Consider the following 25,435-nt stretch of genomic DNA (forward strand, 5'->3'; position numbering starts at 1 on the left):
AGCTGAACACTCCAAATTATGAGCTGGAGAGAGGTGATCGATCACAGGCTAAAGAGACCCTATACAGATTAGCCCAAGAAGAACTTCAAGCCACAACTGCTTATATGTCGGCTGTTGGAAAGTAACCACAATAGACATAGTCTTCATGCAACAATGCAATAAGAAACAGCTCCTTTGAGGCCCAGGTATAGACAACCTAGGAAGGTCGGATAAGAGCCCATGCTTATTTCCACATCCCAGGTTTCCCCTGGTGTGCACATACAACTTGACAGAAACCAAATGTTTGCTCCTATTGAGGTCTCATTATTTTATTCTGCAAAATAACACTTCCTTTTACTCACTCAGGGAAATGAAGCAATAAATTAATTGAATGCAAGGAATCTAGTCATATGACTGAAATCAGCTAGCGTATACATATCACGGAAAAATAGGAACATTTGTTGGAAACGCATGAGGGAAACTAGGAGATTCTGACCATCTCTTCTGTATGATCCGCTTTTGGGTGCACTTGCAATGTGAATTACCAAACTAGTAACTTGTCAGTACGTAACTTAAATTATTAATACGTGCATATGGTAGACTATATTTCACACAAAACTCTAACCACTACCGATAAAATTATTGCTAATTCTGCAAAAACTTTAAAGGGCATGATGATTTTTTTAAACATCTTTATTGGAGTATACCTGCTTAACATTGTTGTGTTAGTTTCTGCTTTATAACAAAGTGAATCAGCTATACATATACATATATCCCCATATCCCCTCCCTCTTGCTGCTCCCTCCCACATTCCCTATTCCACACCTCTAGGTGGTCACAAAGCACCGAGCTGATCTCCCTGTGCTATGTGGCTGCTTCACACTAGCTATCTGTTTTACATTTGGTAGTGTATATATGTCCATGCCACTCTCTCACTTCATCTCAGATTACCCTTCACCCCCTCCGTGTCCTCAGGTCCATCCTCTACATCTGCGTCTTTATTCCTGTCCTGCCCCTACGTTCTACACAACCATTTTTTTTTTTTAGATTCCATATATGTGTGTTAGCATACGGTATTTGTTTTTCTCTTTCTGACTTACTTCACTCTGTATCACACACTCTAGGTCCATCTACCTCACTATAAATAACTCAACTTAGTTTCTTTTGAGGGCTGAGTAATATTCCATTGTTTATATGTGCCACATCTTCTTTATCCATTCATCTGTCGAAGGACATTTAGGTTGCTTCCATGTCCTGGCTATTGTAAATACAGCTGCAATGAACACTGTGGTACAGGACTCTTTTCGAATTACGCTTCTCTCAGGGTATATGCCCAGTACTGGGATTGCTGGGTCGTATGGTAGTTCTATTTTAGTTTTCTAAGGAACCTCCATACTGTTCTCCATAGTGGCTGTATCAATTTACATTCCCACCAACAGTGCAAGAGGGTTCCCTTTTCTCCACACCCTCGCCAACATTTATTGTTTGTAGATTTTTTGATGATGGCCATTCTGACTGGTGTGAGGTGATACCTCATTGTAGTTTTGACTTGCATTTCTCCAATGATTAGTGATGTTGAGCATTCTTTCATGTATTTGTTGGCAATCTGTATATCTTCTCTGGAGAAATGTCTATTTAGGTCTTCTGCCCATTTTTGGATTGGGTTGTTTGTTTTTTTGATATTGAGCTGCATGAGCCGCTTGTAAATTTTGGAAGTTAATACTCTGTCAGTTGCTTCATTTGCAAATATTTTCTCCCATTCTGAGGGTTGTCTTTCATTTTGTTTATGGTTTCCTTTGCTGTGCAAAAGCTTTTAAGTTTCATTAGGTCCCATTTGTGTATTTTTGTTTTTATTTCCATTTCTCTAGGAGGTGGGTCAAAAAGGATCTTGCCGTGATTTATGTCATAGAGTGTTCTGCCTATGTTTTCCTCTAAGAGTTTTATAGTGTCTGGCCTTACCTTTAGGTCTTTAATCCATTTTGAGTTTATTTGTGTGTATGGTGTTAGGGAGTGTTCTAATTTCATTCTTTTACATGTACCTGTCCAGTTTTCCCAGCACCACTTATTGAAGAGTCTGTGTTTTCTCCATTGTATATTCTTGCCTCCTTTATCAAAGATAAGGTGACCATATGTGTGTGGGTTTACCTCTGGGCTTTCTCTCGTGTTCCACTGATCTATATTTCTGTTTTTGTGCCAGTACCATACTGTCTTGATTACTGTGGCTTTGTAGTAGAGTTGGAAGTTAGGGAGACTGATTGTTCGAGCTCCGTTTTTCTTTCTCAAGATTCCTTTGGCTATTCGGGGTCTTTTGTGTTTCCATAGAAATTGTGAAATTTTTTGTTCTAGTTCTGTGAAAAATGCCATTGGTAGTTTAATATGGATTGCATTGAATCTGTAGATTGCTTTGGGTAGTAGAGTCGTTTTCACAATGTTGATTCTTCCAATCCAAGAACATGGTATATCTCTCCATCTGTTTGGATCTTTAATTTCTTTCATCAATGTCTTATAGTTTTCTGCATACAGGTCTTTTGTCTCCTTAGGTAGGTTTATTCCTAGGTATTTTATTCTTTGTGTTGCAATGGTAAATGGCACTGTTTCCTTAATTTCTCTTTCAGATTTTTCATCATTAGTGTATAGGAATGCAAGAGATTTCTGTGCATTAAGTTTGTATCCTGCTACTTTACCAAATTCGTTGATTAGCTCTAGTAGTTTTCTGGTAGCATCTTTAGGATTCTCTATGTATAGTATCATGTCATCTGCAAACAGTGACAGCTTTACTTCTTCTTTTCCAATTTAGATTCTTCTTTTCCGATATGGATTCCTTTCATTCTTCATTTCCGATTTGGATTCCTTTTATTTCTTTTTCTTCTCAGATTGCTGTGGCTAAAACTTCCAAAACTATGTTGAATAATAGTGGGGATAGTGGACAACCTTGTCTTGTTCCTGATCTTAGTGGAAATATTTTCAGTTTTTCACCATTGAGAATGATGTTGGCTGTGGGTTTGTCATATATGGCCTTTATTATGTTGAGGTAAGTTCCCTCTATGCCTACTCTGGAGGGTTTTGATCATAAATGGGTGTTGAATTTTGTCAAAAGTTTTTCTGCATCTATTGAGATGATCATATGGTTTTTCTCCTTCAATTTGTTAATATGGTGTATCCCATTGATTGATTTGCATATATTGAAGAATACTTGCATTCCTGGGATGAACCCCACTTGATCATGGTGTATGATCCTTTTAATGTGCTGCTGGATTCTGTTTGCTGGTATTTTGTTGAGCATTTTTGCATCTATGTTCATCAGTGATATTGGCCTGTAGTTTTCTTTCTTTGTGACATCTTTGTCTGGTTTTGGTATCAGGGTGATGGTGGCCTCGTAGAATGAGTTTGGGAGTGTTCCTCCCTCTGCTATATTTTGGAAGAGTTTGAGAAGGATAGGTGTTAGCTCTTCTCCAAATGTTTGAAAGAATTTACCTGTGAAGCCATCTGGTCCTGGACTTTTGTTTGTTTTAAGATTTTTAATTCCAGTCTCAATTTCAGTGCTTGTGATTGGTCTGTTTTGTTTATATTTTCTATTTCCTCCTGATTCAGTCTTGGAAGGTTGTGCTTTTCAAGGAATTTGTCCATTTCTTCCAGGTTGTCCATTTTTTTGGCATATAGGTGCTTGTAGTAATCTCTAATGATCCTTTGTATTTCTGCAGTGTCACTTGTTACCTCTCCTTTTTCATTTCTAATTCTATTGATTTGAGTCTTCTCCCTTTTTTTCTTGATGAGTCTGGCTAAAGGTTTATCAATTTTGTTTATCTTCTCAAAGAACCAGCTTTTAGTTTTATTGACCTCTGCTATCATTTCCTTCATTTCTTTTTCATTTATTTCTGATCTCATCTTTATGATTTCTTTCCTTTTGCTAACTTTGGGGTTTTTTTGTTCTTCTTTCTCTAATTGCTTTAGGTAAAAGGTTAGGTTGTTTATTTGAGATGTTTCTTCTTTCTTGAGGTAGGACTGCATTGCTATAAACGTCCCTCTTAGAACTGCTTTTGCTACATCCCATAGGCTCTGGGTGGTCATGTTTTCATCGTTATTTATTTCTAGGTATTTGTGGATTTCCTCTTGGATTTCTTCAGTGATCTTTTGGTTATTTAGTAGTGTATTGTTTAGCCTCCATGTGTTTGTATTTGTTACAGTTTTTTTCCTGTAATTGATATCTAGTCTCATAGCATTGTGGTCAGAAAAGATACTCGATACGATTTCAATTTTCTTAAATTTACCAAGGGTTGATTTGTGGCCCAAGATATGATCTATCCTGTAGAATGTTCCATGAGCCCTTGAGAAGAAAGTGTATTCTGTTGTTTTTGGATGGAATGTCCTGTAAATATTAATTAAGTCCATCTTGTTTAATGTATCATTTAAAGCTTGTGGTGTTTCCTTCTTTATTTTCATTTTGGATGATCTGTCCATTGGTGAAAGTGGGGTGTTAAAGTCCCCTACTATGATTCTGTTACTGTCGATTTCCCCTTTTAAGGCTGTTAGCATTTGCCTTATGTATTGAGGTGCTCCTATGTTGGGTGCATAAATATTTACAATTGTTATATCCTCTTCTTGGATTGATCCCTTGATCATTATGTAGTGTCCTTCTTTGTCTCTTGTAATAGTCTTTATTTTAAAGTCTATTTTGTCTGATATGAGAATTGCTACTCCAGTTTTCTTTTGATTTCCATTTGCATGGAATATCTTTTTCCACCCCCTCACTTTCAGTCTGTTTGTGTCCCTAGGTCTGAAGTGGGTCTCTTGTAGACAGCATATATACGGGTCTTGTTTTTGTATCCATTCAACCAGTCTATGTCTTTTGGTTGGAGCATTTAATCCATTTACATTTAACGTAATTATCAATATGTATGTTCCTGCTACCATTTTCTTAATTGTTTTGGGTTTGTTATTGTAGGTCTTTTCCTTCTCTTGTGTTTCCCACTTAGAGAAGTTCCTTTAGCATTTGTTGTAAAGCTGGTTTGGTGGTGCTGAATTCTCTTAGCTTTTGCTTGTCTGTAAAGGTTTTAATTTCTTCGTCAAATCTGAATGAGATCCTTGCTGGGTAGAATAATCTTGGTTGTAGGTTGTTCCCTTTCGTCACTTTCAATATGCCCTGCTACTCCCTTCTGGCTTGCAGAGTTTCTGCTGAAAGATCAGCTGTTAACCTTATGGGGATTCCCTTGTATGTTATTTGTTGCTTTTCCTTTGCTGCTTTTAATATTTTGTCTTTGTATTTACCTTTTGATAGTTTGATTTATATGTGTCTTGGCATGTTTCTCCTTTGATTTATCCTGTATGGGACTCTCTGCGCTTCCTGGACTTGACTACTTCCTTTCCCATATTAGGGAAGTTTTCAACTATAATCTCTTCAAATATTTTCTCAATCCCTTTCTTCTACTCTTCTTCTTCTGGGACCCCTATAATTCGAATGTCGGTCCATTTAATGTTGTCCCAGAGTTCTCTGAGACTGTCCCAATTCTTTTCATTCATTTTTCTGTATTCTGCTCTGCGGTAGTTATTTCCACCTTTCATCTTCCAGGTCACTTATCCGTTCTTCTGACTCAGTTATTCTGCTACTGATTCCTTCTAGAGAATTTTTAATTTCATTTATTGTGTTGTTCATCATTGTTTGTTTGCTCTTTAGTTCTTCTAGGTCCTTGTTAAATGTTTCTTGTATTTTTTCCATTCCATTTCCAAGATTTTGGATCATCTTTACTATCATTATTCTGAATTCTTTTTCAGGTAGACTTCCTATTTCCTCTTCATTTGTTTGGTCTGGTTGGTTTTTACCTTTCTCCTTCAACTGCTGTGTATTTCTCTGTCTTCTCATTTTGCTTAACTTACTGTCTTTGGGGTCTCCTTTTCTCAGGCTGCAGGTTCGTAGTTCTTTTTGTTTTTGGTGTCTGCCCCCAGTGGGTAAGGTTGTTTCAGTGGGTTCTGTAGGCTTCCTGGTGCAGGGGACTGGTGCCTGTGTTCTGGTGAATGAGGCTGGATCTTGTCTTTTTGGTGGGCAGGACCATGTTCAGTGGTGTGTTCTGGGGTGTCTGTGAACTTATTATGGTTTTAGGTAGCCTCTCTGCTAATGGGTGGGGTTGTGTTCCTGTCTTGCTAGTTGTTTGACACAGGGTGTCCAGCACTGTAGCTTGCTGGTCGCTGAGTGAAGCTGGGTCTTAGCATTAGGATGGAGATCTCTGGGAGAGCTTTGGCCCTTTGATATTACACGGGGCCGGGAGGTCTCTGGTGGACCAATGTCCTGAACTCAGCTCCCCCACCTCAAAGGCTCAGGCCTGACACCTGGCCGGAGCACCAAGACTTTGTCAGCCACACAGCTCAGAAGAAAAGGGAGAAAAAGAAAGAAAGTAAAAAATAAAAAATACATTAAAAAAATATAAAGTTATTAAAATAAAAAATATTATTAAAAAAATTTTTAAGTAAAAAAAAAAAAGAAAGAAAGAAGAGAGAAACCAAACCACAAAAGAAATTCACCAATCATAACAAGCGCTAAAAACTATACTAAAAAAAAAAAAACAGACAGACAGAACACTAGGACAAATGGTAAAAGCAAACCTATACAGACAAAATCACACAAAGAAGCATACAGATACACACTCACAAAAAGAGAAAAAGGAAAAAATATATATATTATATATATATTTATAAAAACAAAAAAGGAAGAGAGCAACCAAATCAATAAACAAATCTACCAATGATAATAAGCTCTAAATACTAAATTAAGATAAACATAAAACTAGAAACAAATTAGATGCAGAAAGCAAACCCCAAGTCTATAGTTGCTCCCGAAGTCCACCACCTCAGTTTTGGGATGATTCGTTGTCTATTCAGATATTCCACAGATGCAGGGTACATCAAGTTGATTGTGGAGATTTAATCCACTGCTCCTGAGGCTGCTGGGAGAAATTTCCCTTTGTCTTCTTTGTTCACAGAGCTCCTGGGGTTCAGCTTTGGATTTGGTCCCGTCTCTTTGTGTAGGTCGCCCTCTGGCATCTGTTCTTCACCCACACAGGTCGGGTTTAAAGGAGTGGCTGATTAGGAGGCTGTGTCTCACTCAGGCCCGGCGGGGGAGGGGTAGAATGCGGGGCCAGCCTGTGGCGGCAGAGGCTGGTGTGACGTTGCAACAGCCTGAGATGCGCCGTGTGCTCCCCCTGGGGATGTTGTCCCTGGATCATGGGACCCTGGCAATGGCGGGTTGCAAAGGCTCCTGGGAGGGGAGGTGTGGATAGTGACCTGTGCTTGCACACAGGCTTCTTGGTGGCTGTAGCAGCAGTCTTAGCATTTCATGCCCGTCTGTGGTGTCCGTGCTGGTAGCTGCAGCTTGCGCCCATCTCTGGAGCTCGTTTAGGAGGTGCTCTGAATCCCCTCTCCTCGCACACCCTGAAACAATGGTCTCTTGCCTCTTAGGCAGGTCCAGACTTTTTCCCGGACTCCCTCCCGGCTAGCTGTGGTGCACTAGCCCCCTTCAGGCTGTGTTCACGCAGCCAACCCCAGTCCTCTCCCTGGGATCTGACCTCCGAAGCCCGAGCCTCAGCTCCCAGCCCCCACCCGCCCCGGCAGGTGAGTAGACAAGCCTCTCAGGCTGGTGAGTGCTGGTCGGCACCGATCCTCTGTGGGGGACTCTCTCCCCTTTGCCCTCCGCACCCCTGTTGCTGCGCTCTCCTCCATGGCTCCGAAGCTTCCCCCACAGCCACCCCTCGTCTCCACCAGTGAAGGGACTTCCTAGTGTGTGGAAACTTTTCCTCCTTCACAGCTCCCTCCCAGAGGTGCAGGTCCCATCCCTATTCTTTTGTCCTTGTTTTTTCTTTTTTCTTTTGCCCTACCCAGGTACGTGGGGAGTTTCTTGACTTTTGGGAAGTCTGAGGTCTTCTGCCAGCATTCAGTAGGTGTTCTGTAGGAGTTGTTCCACATGTAGATGTATGTCTGATGTATTTGTGGGAATGAAGGTGATTTCCATGTCTTACTCCTCTGCCATCTTGAAGCCCAGCCCTGAGCATGATGATTTTAAAGTCATTGAAAGGGAAGTTTCTAGGCAGAGCCTGGATGACCATCTGTCAGGTGGATTCCTGCATTGGATGAGGGCAGGGTTGGTGGGAAATGGACTTGATGACCTTTCTAGGAGCTGCCATCAACTATTACATGATACAGCACAGTCACTGAAACTTAGGTATGTATGGAATTTTCAAGAAACACAATATGATCCTATGGACAATTATGTTAGGGATGTAAATAGACTAGAAATGAATGCACCACATTTAATTTTTAATTTATCTCAGGCAAATAATTTACTGATTCTAATATTGCAAAATGTTTTGGAATTACACCAAACATAACACAGCTGATAGTCTCCAGAAGTTGACATTTTAAGATATCAGGACATACAAATCACATTGTGCAATAAATTTACCACTGTCCATATGGATGATGACATAGCAGTTGTATGTATAAAGTAAAATAACAAATAGGGTTCAAATTATTTTCTTTTGGGTTTGAAGTAGATGGTGAGATTTCATGAAGCTCATTTATTGATAATAAGTGCTACCCTAAGCACTTTACATCTGTGCTCTATTTTACTCCTCACAATGCTAGGAGGTCCTGAGGCTAACAGGGATGGGGCAACTTGCTCAAGGTCACTGAGCTAACATGTAGCAGGCAAACACTTGAACCTGCCCCTAAGGCTCTCTGATCTGGTGTCCCTCACCTAACACTAAACACTGTGCTTCCATTTCCCTCCCATGTTTCCTTACTTGCAGGCAACACTGAAACTTCTGTTGCTGGAGTTTATACTGGTAAATGCAGGAGGAGGTTCTCTGAAGCCTGCCTAGCAGACTAAGGCAAACTAATTTGAGTTTTTAAATGTGAATTGAACAAACCTGTCAGGGCTCTGTGAAGAGAGGTATATGTATGTTGCTACTGTTGTAAATGGGTTCGGTATTTCCAAAAGCTATCTGATAACTTAGAATGAGAGGTATAAAACTTTTCTTGCCCTTTGACTCAGTAATTTCCTTCTCTAGAATATACCCCAAGGAAATATCACAAAAGAAAAAGGTGACTTGTTCAAGATGTTCATTCAGGGGCTATTTGTGTTAGTGAAAAACTGGAAACAACCCATTTCCAGTAATAGGACAATGACTGTGCAAGCTAGACTACATAGAAAAAGAAAAAGAAGAAAACTTTATAATCTCTAAAAATGGCAAATGTAGACTACATTCACATGTGGACACGTATGTAAGAAATTACTTTAAAAAGTAGAATACAGGGCTTCGCTGGTGGCGCAGTGGTTGAGAATCTGCCTGCTAATGCAGGGGACACGGGTTCGAGCCCTGGTCTGGGAAGATCCCACATGCCACGGAGCAGCTGGGCCCGTGAGCCACAACTACTGAGCCTGCGCGTCTGGAGCCTGTGCCCCGCGACGGGAGGGGCCGCGATAGTGAAAGGCCCGCGCACCGCGATGAAGAGCGGTCCCCGCACCGCGATGAAGAGTGGCCCCCACTTGCCTCAACTAGAGAAAGCCCTCGCATGAACCGAAGACCCAACACAGCCAAAAATAAAAAAAAAATAAAATAAAAAAATAAAATAAAATAAAATAAATGTGTCAACCTTTTAAAAAAAAAAAAAGTAGAATACAAATTGGTATAAGCATAATCTTGCACACTCAAGTAAAACAGTATGTGCATAAACAATCACACAAGAGAACTGTGAATTTATAAAGAAGTATATCCCTCACTTCGTTGTTGAAACTCCAACAGTGAAACTGGCATATAGATTGTGTTTAATAAAAACTTAGAGACTTAAATTATACAAAGGTAATTTCTTAACTGAGACCTGACTGTATCTTACATGTATTAACGTTGTATCAGTAAAAGCTAATCTTTTATGAGGACTTACTAAGTGCTAGGTGCTTTTCCAAGTTCTTTCCTTGTATTTTCTCATTTAACCCCCTACAGCCTTAGGAGATATGTATTATTATTATAATTTCTCTCCTAAAAGGAGGAAATGGGAGCATAGAGAAGCTAAGTAACTTGCCCAAGGTTACACAGGCTATGGCCGAGATGGAACTTCAAGCCAGGTAGACTCGCTATCTGGACTGTATGCACCCATTATGCCACAATGTTTTCTCTTATTTGAAAAAATGTTTCTAGATCTTGTTCTTTCCCATTAATCATTTCTAGATTTTGTTTTCTGCTTTTCTTCTTCACCACTCCTGTTTGGTTGACAATATATAGAATTCTTGCAGGAAAGAGCCAGATACAAAATTTGAGATAAAAATATTCTCCATCCAGTGTCACCTGCAAGAACACAACCTACCTGCCCTAAGTGGTAAGGTTTTTTTTCCAAGAAGTGAGACTAAAGTAGGGTTTTTTAATCAGGTGAGGAAATCGTAGAGCTTGGAAAATAAAATGTTACTGTGGGCACATGGGATAATTGCAGAGGAGAAAAAATATAACATTTGAGCAAGGAAATACTCAAATGAAGTTAAACCTAAGAAATAAATTGGCTGGGGATAAGTGACAAATATAGAATAACATTTTGAAACTCTTTGGGAAAATGATAGTTTAAAAAAAAAGTTTATGTTTACATTTGCCAAGTTTCTTATATTTTGCAAAGTATTTGTTAATGATTACTGAATTCTCATACTGTAGAATGGTAGACAGTCTAGTCAACAGAAGAGGAAACAAAGTCAGAGGTTAAGTGGCTCACCCAGAGCAGGCTGCTTGTCTCTAGCCGAGCTGGAGCTCAGTCCCGGCTCTCGTACTCAGTACAGCTAAGCATTGATGCTGTTCAAGACAGGGACAAAGCTCTGCGCATACCTTCCTTTTAAACCGTCCAGAGCTCATGAAGCCCTATATCATAAGTATAAATCCAATGAGAAAAGTCCAGAAAACAAATCTAACATAAATGGAATCATAGACGAAAATTAAATATATAATGGGATCCTCTTAAATGAAGGAGACAGAGTGAAGGCAGGACTAATATCTGTGTATAAACTCAACGGTTTGGGAGATGTTGTGGGCATGTGGCTGTTATGTTTGGAAAGACAAAGCTCAAATCCTTCTATCTAAGTCCTTATAAGAGGCACATAATTATAGGACTCTGTCATCTTCAGTACAAAATGCACAAAATAAAATTTTTGTTCTATCTGTACATCCCATGGAAACATTTGCATAGTGAATGAGGTAGACTACATTTTATACGTTCCTAAACAGCCTCACCTTCTCACCTGGCTGTCTTAGGGAAGCCTACACTTTCTTCAGAGATTAGATCAAAGCCTCTTCAGATTCTTCAAGTAAGACTCATCCTCCCTTTCCTAGGCCCTCACAACATGTCCTAGAACATCTTACTGCTGACCTTGCCTTCTTCCTTGTGCAGTTCCCGCATGGCATAGCACATCTGGGATTTATCTTTGTCTCCTATGGCCCCAACACAAGTGCCTTGAACACTGTAGTTGATTATTGAATTGGTAAGACCTTGCCTGAGGTCCTATCATGCTCTAAGAGTTTATAAACATTTTCTGGGATCTGGGTTGTTCAAATTTGACTACAGAAATGACCTCAATAAAGGACTCTCTTCACACTTAAAAAATCTTGTCTCCTTATAAACATATTTTATGTTGACCTTTTATACCAGAACATTTGCATTAATTTAATGCATTAGTAATCAGCACTGGCAAATAGTAACCTCACAGCCAGAAGGTTAAATTATAAAGTGTCTTTTATAATCAAGTAAGAGTATGGCAGTCATCAAACTTAAACAAACTAACTTGAGATTTGCTTTTACCACAAATCTTATAAATATTCCACCAGATTCTATTCAATATGAAGGTAAGAGATTCAAAGCCAGGACTTCAGGTCTTTGAAGGTCTCTCTTTAAAATGAGCTGGTGAATAAAATGCTGGTGAGAGAACTCAAAATTTCAGAGCAAAAAGTACATCACTCTACCAAGGCCAACTGCTCTTCATGGACACAAATAATGTTCTTTTTATTAGCAATTTGGAATAACAATTAAAAACATTCATTTTATTGAGATTTTTATATAAAAACTGAGAAAACAATTCTTCACAGTAGTTATGAAAATATATGAGAAAGTGCTGAGCTTCTGAAAGACAGTAATCTTCCTATCTCCCCATCTTTCCCTGGGCCATGTGTGGTAGTGCTGTGATCCTCAATTAAAAAGCTTATTTATAAGGAAGATAAAGACTAGGGAATAGGGGCTTCCCTGGTGGCGCAGTGGTTGAAAATCTGCCTGCCAATGCAGGGGATATGGGTTCGAGCCCTGGTCTGGGAAGATCCCACATGCCGCGGAGCAACTGGGCCCGTGAGCCACAATTACTGAGCCTGCGCGTCTGGAGCCTGTGCTCCACAACAAGAGAGGCCGCAATAGTGAGAGGCCCACGCACCGCGATGAAGAGTGGCCCCCGCTTGCCACAACTAGAGAAAGCCCTCGCACAGAAACGAAGACCCAACACAGCCATAAATAAATAAATAAATAAATTTTAAAATGGTCCACATCAAAAAAATCTTTAAAAAAAAGGCTAGGGAATAACAAGAATACTACTAAGGCTTGCAATGAAAAGTAAGCTAAGAAGAAGATGAAGTAATTATTTTCAATTATACCACATTCTACAAAATAGCAAAAAACTCCCATTACATTTCGTGTAATATGAGAAAAAGCTCTTTGATCCATGAATGGGCTAATCCAACAGCTATTCACATAATTCCTGTCCTTTTCAGGGAGAATAGCAATCAATGATCAAGAAGGAAAGTACAAGTCACAAAAAGCATGAAATCTTACTTTTTCATCATCTTCAGTAAATGGAGCACCTTCAGGAATCTTATTTATTGCTTGGGCCACACCGATAATCTCACCATCACTGCTTCGGATAGGCATGCACAGTAATGATTTTGTCTTGTATCCAGTTAGCTTGTCAATTTCATCATTGAATCTTCGATCCTAAAAATAAGACAGAGAGGGCATCATTAACTGCATTTGCATTGTTGTCAGGGAGAAGGAGAGAGAATGTTTCTGTGTGTGATACCTTATCACTGGGAACTTCACCTCACGGATTTTTAATAACAAGAATAGATTTGATTTCATGTTGAATTCACCAAAGGAACATAAATGAAAATAAATCACCACCATAGTTTTTAACCATGGTAAACGAAGAGAGAAACTTTAAACCCCACTACAACAATATATCAAAATTGGGGAAGGGGAAAGTGGTTTTAATAGAACTTCACACTGTGCTATTTATTAAAATATGTTATTTCACATAGACAACTGGCTATGAAGTATCATATAAGAAATATATATTAAGCATTATGAAAAAGTATGCAGAAAAAGCAATGTTTCCTCGGTCAAAATGATCCTGTGAAAAAAATAGAACTTATGAGCCCATACTGATACATTTTAAATATTTTTAAAAATGTTTTTAATGTGGTGGGTAGGGAGGAGGTAAAAGGCTTCTTTACAGAATGTCAGGTAAAAAATGTAGAAGGACTGATAAAATTATATAATATCTATTTTGCAACTATGGATACAATAATGGATACAAGCAAGGATCATCAATAGATGCCAATACCATTGGATGAAAAACTGTTATTCAACAGGGTATTCACTTAGTCTCAAAGTGCCTCATTAAATTCAAAGAGAAAAAGATGTCTTTATCATTATCTGGTAGACATCATATTAAACAAGTAATCAAACTTAGCATCACCATTAATGAGACAAAACAGCACCACGCGCGCCTCCTGATGTGATGCAATAAGAAGGACACAACGTCATGAATGTGGAATGTTCTTGTTAAAGAGCTGAATCTGATCATTCAGGAAAAGAAAATTAAGAAAAATGCAGATTATTGCTCATTCTATCAGAAGCCTGACCTGCACTTTTCAAAAATGTCAGTATCATGAGAGATGAAATAAATTAAAAATAAAAATAAAGCCATGGGAGCTGTGCTGGCTTAAAGAAGACTGAAGAGACCTGAAACCTAAATGAAATGTGAGATCCTTCATTGAAAATTGTTATGCAATTTGGGAGGAAGACAATTAGAGAAAGTTGAACAAGGACTTTACATTAGATAATATCATTGTATCAATATAAATTTTCTTGGGTGTGATAGTGGTATTGTAATTATGTAGGAGAATGTTATTTTTAGGATATACATGCTAGAGTATGTTGAGGTGAAATGTCATACTACCTTCAACTTACTTTCAAATGGAAAGAAAGAGAAAGAAAGAAAAGGAAGGAAGGAAGGAAGGAAGGAAGGAAGGAAGGAAGGAAGGAAGGAAGGAAGGAAGGAAGGAAGGAAGGGAGGAAGAAAGAAAGGAAGAAAGAAAGAAAGAGAGGGACTTCCCTGGTGGTCCAGTAGTTAAGGCTCTGTGCTTCTGCTGCAGGGGGCATGGTTTTGATCCCTGGTTGGGGAACTAAGATCCCGCATGCCGAGTGGGCCAAAAAAAAAAAAAGAAAAAGAAGAAAGGAAAGGAAGGGAAGGGAAGGGAGAAAAAAGAAGGAAGAAAGGAGAGTGAGAGAGAGAAAAGACTGGCTCCTAAAAGGGTAATAGGGACTAAAAACATTCTAAAGAAGAAGATAAACTGGATCCAGGCTCACTGTTTCAAGCCAGGGGCTGAAGTGAGGCTTCTCCCAATGCTCTTGATATTTCCTTGTTAAAAGAGGCTTAAAAATCAAAAACAAAGCACTGCTGTCGACCACCATCGAGAGCTATGAATTTTATCTGACTGAGGGCCTAGGAAGGCCGGCTGCAGACAAGGTGATAACTTCAAGACCAAACAGTGCTGGGCTTCTATGACCTCTGTGATATCCCCAATATCAAAAGACCTCTGTGATATCCCCAATATCAAAAGAACAGGAACCCTCTTTGTAATAAGGCCTGATTCTGGCCTGGCGCCTATGGAGGCCATTCTAAACCCTTAGTTAGGGAGAGGGGAGCCCTCAGGAGAGAGGGGAATCAAAACCCAGACAAAACCAAATCTCCTGCTCAAGATGAGCCTGCAACTAAACTTTCAGAAAAACATTAATTTGTATTACTTTTTTTTTCACTCACTGAGGAACCATTATGTGTCAGGCTGAGAGCTAGGAGATACAGCAGGAAACAAAAGAGGCATCATCCCTGCCTTCAATGAACTTGAAATTCAGTAGGTGAGGCAGATGACATATAAATGTATAATCATATATTGTGCTAAGTGATACTGAGGAAAAGACAAGGTGCCACGAGAGAGACCCAAAAGAAGGAACCTATTTTTATGGGGATCAAGGAAGTTCTCTCTGAAGACAGGACAAGTAAGCTGTGACATGAGTCACGAGTAATAATTTGCCAGTCAAATAATGGTGGGAAAAACGTTCCAGGAACCTGGAACAATGCACACGTGAAGGTCCTGAAGCAAGAAAAAGCTTAGTAATTTCCAAAAACTCAAATGTCAAAGGCAAGAGCACGGGAAGCCAAAGGGAAAATGGAAGAGGAAGGCAGGAGCCAGATGGTACCAAGTCTTACAGGACCAGACAGGAGTTATATTATTCCTAAATGCAATGGAAAATCACTGAAGATCTTGAAGCAGAAGGATGCTATGATTCATTATGCAGCACTTAGCATTCTCTGAAATCATCATCTTAGTTTATTTGTTCTCCCACCACTGGTATATAAGATCTGAGAGAGCAAAGCTTTTATTTCTCATTTACTACTTCATACTGGCTTACTAGAGGTGTTCCACAACACTTTTCCTGAGTAATAGGTGTTTTTTTTTTTAAAGACTGTGTTGTAATTATGCAAAATATTAGAAAGTTGAAAAGGCCCTAAGGCCCCACATTTCACTCCATGGCATATATTTAGAGATACTATTGTACATGTACAGAAGAGAGATGCATAAATGTTTACTGCAACATCAACTATGAAAAGAAAAAAACTGGAAATCATTTGAATATTGGTCAATAGAAGGATAAACAAATTATGATGTCTTGTTTTGATATACTATACAATTTAAAGGAATAAGCTAAAGCTACTTGTATTAACATGAACAAACATCAAAAATATGTTAAATGAAACAAGCTGCAATCTGATACCACCAAAATTTAAAAACAATACTAAATATTATGTATGGATTCATACATGTAGCAACAGTATAACGCATGCATGGGAATAATAAAGTCTAAATTGATATAAGTGGTTACCGCCAGGGAGGAAGGGAGGAAATAGCATGAGGGAGAGGTAGAGGGAGGCTTCAACTCTAACAACACAATTTTCCTTCTTTAAAAAAAAAACTGTGAAGCAAATGTAGTACAATGCTAAAATTCTATAAACTTTGATGGTCTTTTCTGGTCTAAAGGTTTGAAATATTTTATAATAAAAAGTTTAAGAACTTTGTGGAAGATGATATAGGGTTGGAATAGGAGAAACCAGTAAGGAAATTTCAGTGGTCCAGGTTTGGCAAGAAGATGGTCTGGGTTAAAAGAAATGCAATGGAGCTAAGGAAAAATAGATGGATATGTTGAGTCTACAGTACTTCCTAATTAATTGGTTGGTGATGGGGGTCTAGAGAAAGAAGAATGAATCTCAGGTTTTAATTTGAGAAACTATATAGATGGAAGTGCCATTTACTGGAATGGGGAAGTTTGAGATGAAGGTGAAAGTCTACATATAAAGAAAGTCAAGAAGGTTGATAAATCAGTGAGGTATATCCTGCAACCTAAAATCAGTGGTTCTCCACCCTGGCTGCATGTGAGAATTACCTGAGAAGGTTTTCAAAGTACCAGTGCCTGGGCTTCACCCCATCCCAAATTGAATCAATCAATATGAAGCATTGGTTTTTAATTGATTTTAAATGCTCATAGTTGATTCTCACATGAGAACAATTGCCCAAAATGATAAAGGGCTTCGTCACTAGTAAGATCAATAAAGTTCACTGATAAGAAAAGCCTTAAAATGGGAAGGAACAAAGAGAGTGGAATGTATTCTGGTGGTTACATATCATTGGTGTGGACCATGTGAGACGACTTGAAAATCCACTCTGGAATAGGCAAGTCTTTCTGCTTTTACCTTTGTGATAGTCTGTATCTCTGGAGAAGGGCGTCATCCACCAAAGTCCAACTCTGAGTAAATCAACCACCAAGACTGTGGGGTATTCATTGCCAAAATATCCAAAGCCACATGACAACAATAGATACGGAGGTGCTTCATCATGACCAGGGGGAACAAAAATATAGTAAACCCTCCTCACCATCTCTCCAACTCTCTACACTCACCTGATAAACTTGTAACTTGAGGAGAAAAAGATAATTATGTTGATATATGTGGTAAGTGTTAATCTTCCAATTTAAAAGCTGGGAAGATAAATTTATTTTATTAAGTCTTAATGTTTTTTTAAAAATAATGCATCATAAAACATACTTTGTCCATGTCTTCATTACACTATTTATGGGATTATTCTCACAAATTAACTCAAAACTTGATATAATCCATCTAATGAGAGGCCAGAAGAGCTGATACAACTGCATACTTTCCAATTATATTAATCTCTAGATTAATTTTCCAATTTAAGAAAATGAAGAAAGTTGAGTCCAAAATTGAGGTATAAATTAATCATAGGAGATGAAGAAAACTAAGGAAATAATTAGATAAAGGAACATATTACTCTGATGTTACAGAGAGAGGGAAAGTTTAAAAATGGAAGATAGCAAAAAATAGATTTTGCTAGCCAAGCAATGACCACAAATGAGTGTAGTAGTAAAGGAAACATAGGGCATTGTGGAACACACAGTCTGAGGGAGGGGGGCAGCGGGGGGGAATCTCCCAAGGAAAGTGAAATTTTTAAGCTGACAGCCAAAGGATTGGTTTCCCAGGAAGAGGGAATAATATTCAAAATTCAGAGGCAATAGGAAGCTGGTGAATTTGAGGAACTGAAAAAAGTTGAAGATGGTTCTCAAGGGAAGAGTCAGAGATGGAACAAAAAAGACCAGCTGGAAGCTGAAGAAGGGGTGCTTAGCGACCAGGTTTTGAATTGTAAATTTACCATAGAGGAAGAGGGAGTCACTAGAGGGTTTTAAGAAGGTAGGTGGGAGTAATATGGATGATTCTTCATTTTAGAAAGAGTTATTATGGCTTACATGTAAAGAATGAATGGGAGGCAAGAAGTCTAGGTGAGAGATAAACCATCTCTGGACTGGGATGGTGGCTATTGGTGGTAGGGGTGATGGGAAAGGACTGAGTTGAAAGATATTTAGGAGGTAGAATCAATAGGACTTGCTGATTAATTTGATGTATGGTTGCTAATGCTAGAGAAGTAAAAAGTAGCTGCATATAGCCAGTGCAGGTACCTGGGTGAGTGGTAGATTCCCTGAGTGAGGAACACAGGGAGGGGACAGCTTCTGAGGGGGAAATAGGAGTTCCCTTGTGGATGTTTTGAGGTTTAGTTAACTATGGGCCATCCACACGGTGGTACTGCCCCCAAAGTAGTTTGAGATATAGGTAGGTAGGTAGGTAGATAGATAGATAGATAGGTGTTTTAATTTCAGGAAAAGGAAGGCAAGGAAGAGACTAGATAAGAATGAGGGATTCTGCTCAATAACTTCACTTGAGGTCTTCACCACACTCACCAGCAAAGCTTCACAGAAAGCCAGGTACGGAGGAGACAGGAGCAATGAGAAGGTAGAAACATTGGGCCTATTTACTGCTGGAGATGGAAACTTGAGTAGGAAACTAACAAACGCCTCTAGGTCTATAATGAAATATCACATGGAGAATGGTGTCCAATTTTTATTCATCTCCCTTAGGACAAAAAAAAAGAAATGATCTACAACAGGAGAGATTTCTAATAAATTAAGGTAAGGGTTTCTTTAATAAGGTTGTTAAAATCTGGAATGAGTTTCTTATGAATGTGGCAGACTCTTTTTTGCTTCGAGTATTTTTATGTCATAATATTTTTCGTATCACAGATACTTTAAGTGTAACTGTTCTTGAGAAGTGCAGGGATCTTCTCAGTGCTTTTGTGTAGACCTACTTTTTGCATGTGACACTCAGCTATGATTTTTAATATTTAAAAAGATAAAGTCGTAAGGCCAAAAGCAGTTTTGACTTTTTAGCAATGGAACTGACCTGTGCCCGCTACAGAGAGAACAGTAAGTGCATGTACTTCTGACCCAGGACCTTGCAATTGCAGCCTCCTCTGCACATTCCTGAGTTGAATACGATGCCACAGAACACACCCAGAAAGCGGGTCGCACCTGCAAAGTCCGCTAAGGCTGCAGAAAGAACCAACTTCTGAAGTCTGAGCTTGCAGGTCCTTGAAAAAAGAGCTATGTTCACTGCACTCAAGAATCCCAGCCAGCCCCAGGGAGACATATTTTTGAGGCACATAAGAAGCCTCAAAGCAAAAGGGAATCTATCCGCTCTTCTTTTCACTTTCTCAGAGAAGCCACTCAAGGCTCCCTAAGGCAGGAGCCAGAGCTAAGAATCTTATTCAGACTCATAGCAAGGATGGGTCACATAAGATATCTTTTACCTTCTCTGTGTTTAAGGTTTCTCTCCCCAACACTTTATAGTAAAATTATCCAGTGCTCGTGATTAAGCCAAGAACTAGTCTTGACCACCATTTAACCTATAAGGGTGACTGTTTTAACCACAATCTCAACTCTACCTTGGGTCCTTCAGAGCCAAGATTATCAAACTCTTCAAGTCTGAGAACATCCACGTGATGAGAATTATGTTTTTAGAACATATGGATGAGAAAACATGTAAATGCAAAAAGCTCCTCTTAACTCCATGAAATGTTTAATGAATTTGTATCTGAGTTATTGTGTCCATAAACTATAGACGAAAAGTAATACAAGATGTGTGTATATATGGTAATTCTTCAGTCTACAAACACTGTTAGGTATTCATAAGAACAGAGCAGTGGTTGGCAACTGTTCCTAACATTGGAATTACTTGAGGAGCTTTAGGTAACTACTGATGCCCTAGCCCCATTCTGACGGATTAGATCATAATCGGTGGGAGGAGGGGTTGTGCAGGGGATCTGACTTCTAACTGTTGGTCCGGGTTAAGAACCACTGAATCAAAGGTCCCTTAATAAATCCAAGGCCTCCAGAGGTCTGAGGGGTCTTGTAAACCAAGACCCCTCAGAGCCCTCTAAAGCTCTTGCTTTAGAGCTTTCAGAACAAGATTGTTGGTTAGCTTTTGTTTTGTTTCAGTTTGTTATGTTTTCCATACACTTTCCTCATAGGCTTAATACACTGGGCCTGCATACCTTACCCAGAACCCTCCTATCCTCCCCCCAACAAAGAAAGGTTTGGAGACCAAGTTCAGTCCCGCATTTCATCTACATCCTCTTTCAAATGCCTTATGGAGCTGCAATGTAGAGAAGCTAATGGAAATATAAAATAGAAAATGAATATGCTATTGAAACTCAAACCAAAGGATTGCCCACTGTCTGAAGCTTAAAAGGAAATTGCTTTTATTGGTACATCAATTAGTAACACTCATTTAATTCCAATTCATAAAAGCATCTCCTTACATTTATGACTGATCATAAACATCACTTATTTTCCAAAAACTGCTTGGAAAGCTAAGCTCTCAAAAATTTTGATTAGTCTTTAATCATTTGAAATGTACTATTCTGGTTTTCTCCATACAAAGAAGCATAACTAATTGTTCTGAACTGATGGAAGGCTTGAGAATATACTGCACAAAAACAAAGACACAGCATATGGTAAGTAGATAGCTAACGCTTTGGGCATCCTAATTTGATACTTGCTGAGAAAAAGTGCAAAATTATCATGGTTGTTCCTAATATGTATTCACAGAATGTCATTGCTCAACAGCGAACAAAAATCTTGTCTCTGAATTCTTTCACAAAGAAACGTGTAGAGCTTTAAACAGTATAAAATATTACCAAAAAGTATGTATGTTTTTGAAGCATCACTCTTTTATGGACCTGAAGTGGTGTGGTAGGTGGTGGAGCAGTTTATAAATATGTACAGGTCACCTCTATTTGGTAAATGCTTAATGGGCACACTTTCAATTAAGTCTTCCAAGCTGAATTAGTGGTTAACAGACACCATAAAAGAATTTAATATGAGGTTTAGAAAGAGCCATTGTTATTACCAAGTTACTTTGTTATTGGTCATTGTTATTACCAAGTCACTGTTCTTTAGGTGCCTTTCTAAAGTAAACTTGGTTTGCTGATCTTATTTCTTTGTTCTGCCTTTCTTAGTTGGCACTTTTCTTTGGTCCTGTCTTATTGTTGTCATCATGACTATTATTATTTATCTTTCTTATGAGAAATACAAATATATCTCAAGGCATAAGACACAGGAAAATGGAAGAACCACAGCACAGGTGAAACCAAAGTTGGTGAGGTGGTATGAAAGAAAATGTGAAATCTTAAACTTCTTTAATACATAGCACAGATATCTACTAAGGATATATTGTAAGTGTGCAGATAAATTGTATGTAGAGTTAAAATTCAACTCCATGTTCTATAAGATTTATTGTGTATAATTAAAATGTCTGAGCCAAAGACCAGTATATGAAGAGACAGCCATAGGAAGAGTCAGCTGGCCAGAAGCACCTTTCTTCCTGTCACAGTGGAGCCATCTAAGAAATCTGGGGAATCAGGGAGGTGAGGCTACAGGTGGGACCAAGAAGGCCATGAAGTCTGTAAATATGGACAAGGGATTGTCAACATGGAGTTGTGAGTCAAAGCCAAACAGTCAGGAACCAGGGAATATAGGGAAAGCCAAGGTCAAAAGAGTGATGCATGAAAAGCCAGATCTGAATCAGGGGTACAGATTAACAGAGACACACCAGAGATTTGGTCTCATTTATTTGTTAAAACCTGACAAGGATCATAGAAAGAGATCAGATTTGTGATTACCAGAGGCAGGGCATGGGGGCAGGGGGAATTGGATGAAGGTAGTCAAAAGTCACAAACTTCCAGTTATCAGACAAATAAGTACTAGGGATATAATGTACAACATCATATAATGAACACTGTGTGTGTCATATTTGAAAGTTGTTAAGAGAGGAAATCTTAAGACTTCTCATCACAAGGGAAAATTTTTTTTCTATTTCTTTAGTTTTGTATCTATACAAGATGATGGATGTTCACTAAACTTACTGTGGTAATCATTTTACGATGTATTTCAGTCAAATCATTATGCTGTACACCTTAAACTTATACAGTGCTGTATGACAATGAAATCTGGATAAAACTGAAAGGAAAATTAAATAAAAGCTCTGGGTTTAAAAAAAAACACAACAAGGACCAACTCCAACAAAAAGCCTATTTTACTCTTCCCACTGTGACCAATTGGGACAACCTGAAAAGTTGGCCCCCAAACATAACTAATTGGTAAACAGCTGTATCAATCAGATTCTGACTTTCCCACATTTACAGCAAATACAGTAATTTCTAGTATCAAAGTGTATAAGTTATATTTTAATACATATGTAATTTAGGTTGTACTATTAATATGTGGAAGTTACTGTTTTTGTTTGACAGAAGTTTAATGTTAAAAAGTAATTTTAGACTTCTCCTCGGACAATTGGTGAAAAAAGTGGCCTACACCATTCAGAGTCACATTGTTGCTGTTGAAATAGAAGCCCAGAGAGAGCCGTGTGGCTGAGAGGGTCTTGGTGCTCTGGCGGGGTGTCAGGTCTGTGCCTCTGAGATGGGAGAGCCAAGTTCAGGACATTGGTCAACCAAAGACCTCCTGGCTCCAAGTAATATCAAATGGCGAAAGATCTCCCAGAGATAACCATCTCAATGCTAAGACCGAGCTCCATTCAATGACCAGCAAACTACAGTGCTGGACATCCTATGCCAAACAACTAGCAAGACAGGAACACATCCCCACCCATTAGCAGAGAGGCTACGTAAAATCATAATAAGGTCACAGACACCCCAAAACACACTACCAGAAACAATCCTGCGTACCAGAAACACAAGATCAAGCCTCATCCACCAGAACACAGGCACCAGTTCCCTCCACCAGGAAGCCTACACAACCCACTGAACCAATGGTAGCCACTGGGGGCAAACACCAAAAACAACAGGAACTATGAACCTGCAGTCTGTGAAAAGGAGACTCCAAACACAGTAAGTTAAGCAAAGTGAGAAGACAGAGAAACGCACAGCAGACGAAGGAGTAGATAAAAACCCACCAGAGCAAACAAATGAGGAGGAAATAGGAAGTCTACCTGAAAAAGAATTCAGAGTAATGACAGTAAAGAGGATCCAAAACCTTGGAAATAGAATGGAGAAAATACAAGAAACGTTTAACAGGGACCTAGAAGAACTAAAGAGCAAACAAACAGTGATGAACAACACAATAAATGAAATTTAAAATTCTCTAGAAGGAATCAAGAGCAGAAAAACTGAGGCAGAAGAACAGATAAGTGACCTGGAAGATGAAAGAGTGGAAATAACTACCCCAGAGCAGAATAAAGAAAAAAGAATGAAAACAATTGAGGACAGTCTCAGAGACCTCTGGGAAAACATTAAATGCACCAACATTCAAATTATAGGGGTCCCAGAAACGAAGAGAAAACGAAAGGGACTGAGAAAACATCTGAAGAGATTATAGTTAAAAACTTCCCTAATATGGGAAAGGAAATAGTCAATCAAGTCCTGGAAGCACAGAGAGTCCCATACAGGATAAATCAAAGGAGAAACATGCCAAGACACATATTAATCAAACTATCAAAAGTTAAATACAAAGAAAAAATATTAAAAGCAACAAGGGAAAAACAACAAATAACATACAAGGGAATCCCCATAAGGTTAACAGCTGATCTTTCAGCAGAAACTCTGCAAGCCAGAAGGGAGTGGCAGGACATATTGAAAGTGATGAAAGGGAAAAACCTACAACCAGGATTACTCTACCACGCAAGAATCTCATTCAGATTTGACGGAGAAATTAAAACCTTTACAGACAAGCAAAAGCTAAGAGAATTCAGCACCACCAAACCAGCTTTACAACAAATGCTAAAGGAACTTCTCTAGGCAGGAAACTCAAGAGAAGGAAAAGACCTACAATAACAAACCCAAAACAATTAAGAAAATGGTAATAGGAACATACATATTGATAATTACCTTAAATGTAAATGGATTAAATGCTCCAACCAAAAGACACAGACTGGCTGAATGGATACAAAAACAAGACCCATATATATGCTGTCTACAAGAGACCCACTTCAGACCTAGTGACACATACAGACTGAAAGTGAGGGGATGGAAAAAGATATTCCATGCAAATGGAAATCAAAAGAAAGCTGGAGTAGCAATTCTCATATCAGACAATACAGACTTTAAAATAAAGACTATTACAAGAGACAAAGAAGGACACTACATAATGATCAAGGGATCAATCCAAGAAGAGGATATAACAATTGTAAATATATATGCACCCAACATAGGAGCACCTCAATACATAAGGCAAATGCTAACAGCCATAAAAGGGGAAATTGACAGTAACACAATCAGAGTAGGGGACTTTAACACCCCACTTTCACCAATGGACAGTCATGACAAATGAAAATAAACAAGGAAACACAAGCTTTAAATGACACACTAAACAAGATGGACTTAATTGACATGTATAGGACATTCCATCCAAAAACAACAGAATACACTTTCTTCTCAGGTGCTCATGGAACATTCTCCAGGATAGAGCATATCTTGGGTCACAAATCAAGCCTTGGTAAATTTTAGGAAATTGAAATTGTATCAAGTACTTTTTCTGGCCACAACGCTGTGAGACTAGATATCAATTACAGGAAAAAAACTAAAAAATACAAACACATGGAGCCTAACAATATGCTACTAAATAACTAAGAGATCACTGAAGAAATCCAAGAGGAAATCAAAAAATACCTAGAAACAAATGACAATGAAAACACGATGACCCAAAATGTATGGGATGCAACAAAAGCAGTTCTAAGAGGGAAGTTTATAGCAATATAATCCTACCTTAAGACACAATAAAAATCACAAACAAACAAACTTTACACCTAAAGCAATTAGAGAAAGAGGAACAAAAAAACCCAAAGTTAGCAAAAGGAAAGAAATCATAAACATCAGATCAGAAATAAATGAAAAAGAAATGAAGGAAACAATAGCAAAGATCAATAAAACTAAAACCTGGTTCTTTGCGAAGAGAAACAAAATTGAAAAACCATTAACCAGACTCATCAAGAAAAAAAGGGAGAATACTCAAAAATATAGAATTAGAAATGAAAAAGGAGAAGTAACAACTGACACTGCAGAAATACAAAAGATCATGAGAGATTACTACAAGCAACTATATGCCAATAAAATGGACAACCTGGAAGAAATGGACAAATTCTTAGAAAAGCACAACGTTCAGAGACTGAACCAGGAAGAAATAGAAAGTATAAACAGACCAATCA

General features: G+C 38.6%; 1 protein-coding gene across 1 annotated transcript in view; it reads right to left on the reverse strand.

Moving 5' to 3' along the window:
- Window positions 1-25,435, reverse strand: part of PDE11A (phosphodiesterase 11A) — a 434,307-nt gene that overhangs the window by 365,055 nt on the left and 43,817 nt on the right. Inside the window, exon 2 of the mRNA XM_036858971.1 lies at window positions 12,811-12,969. Within this exon, the coding sequence (XP_036714866.1) occupies window positions 12,811-12,969 (159 nt within the window). The remainder of the gene's footprint in view (window positions 1-12,810; window positions 12,970-25,435) is intronic.

This window comes from Balaenoptera musculus, chromosome 7 (genome assembly GCF_009873245.2).
Source record: "Balaenoptera musculus isolate JJ_BM4_2016_0621 chromosome 7, mBalMus1.pri.v3, whole genome shotgun sequence".
NCBI lineage: Eukaryota > Metazoa > Chordata > Mammalia > Artiodactyla > Balaenopteridae > Balaenoptera > Balaenoptera musculus.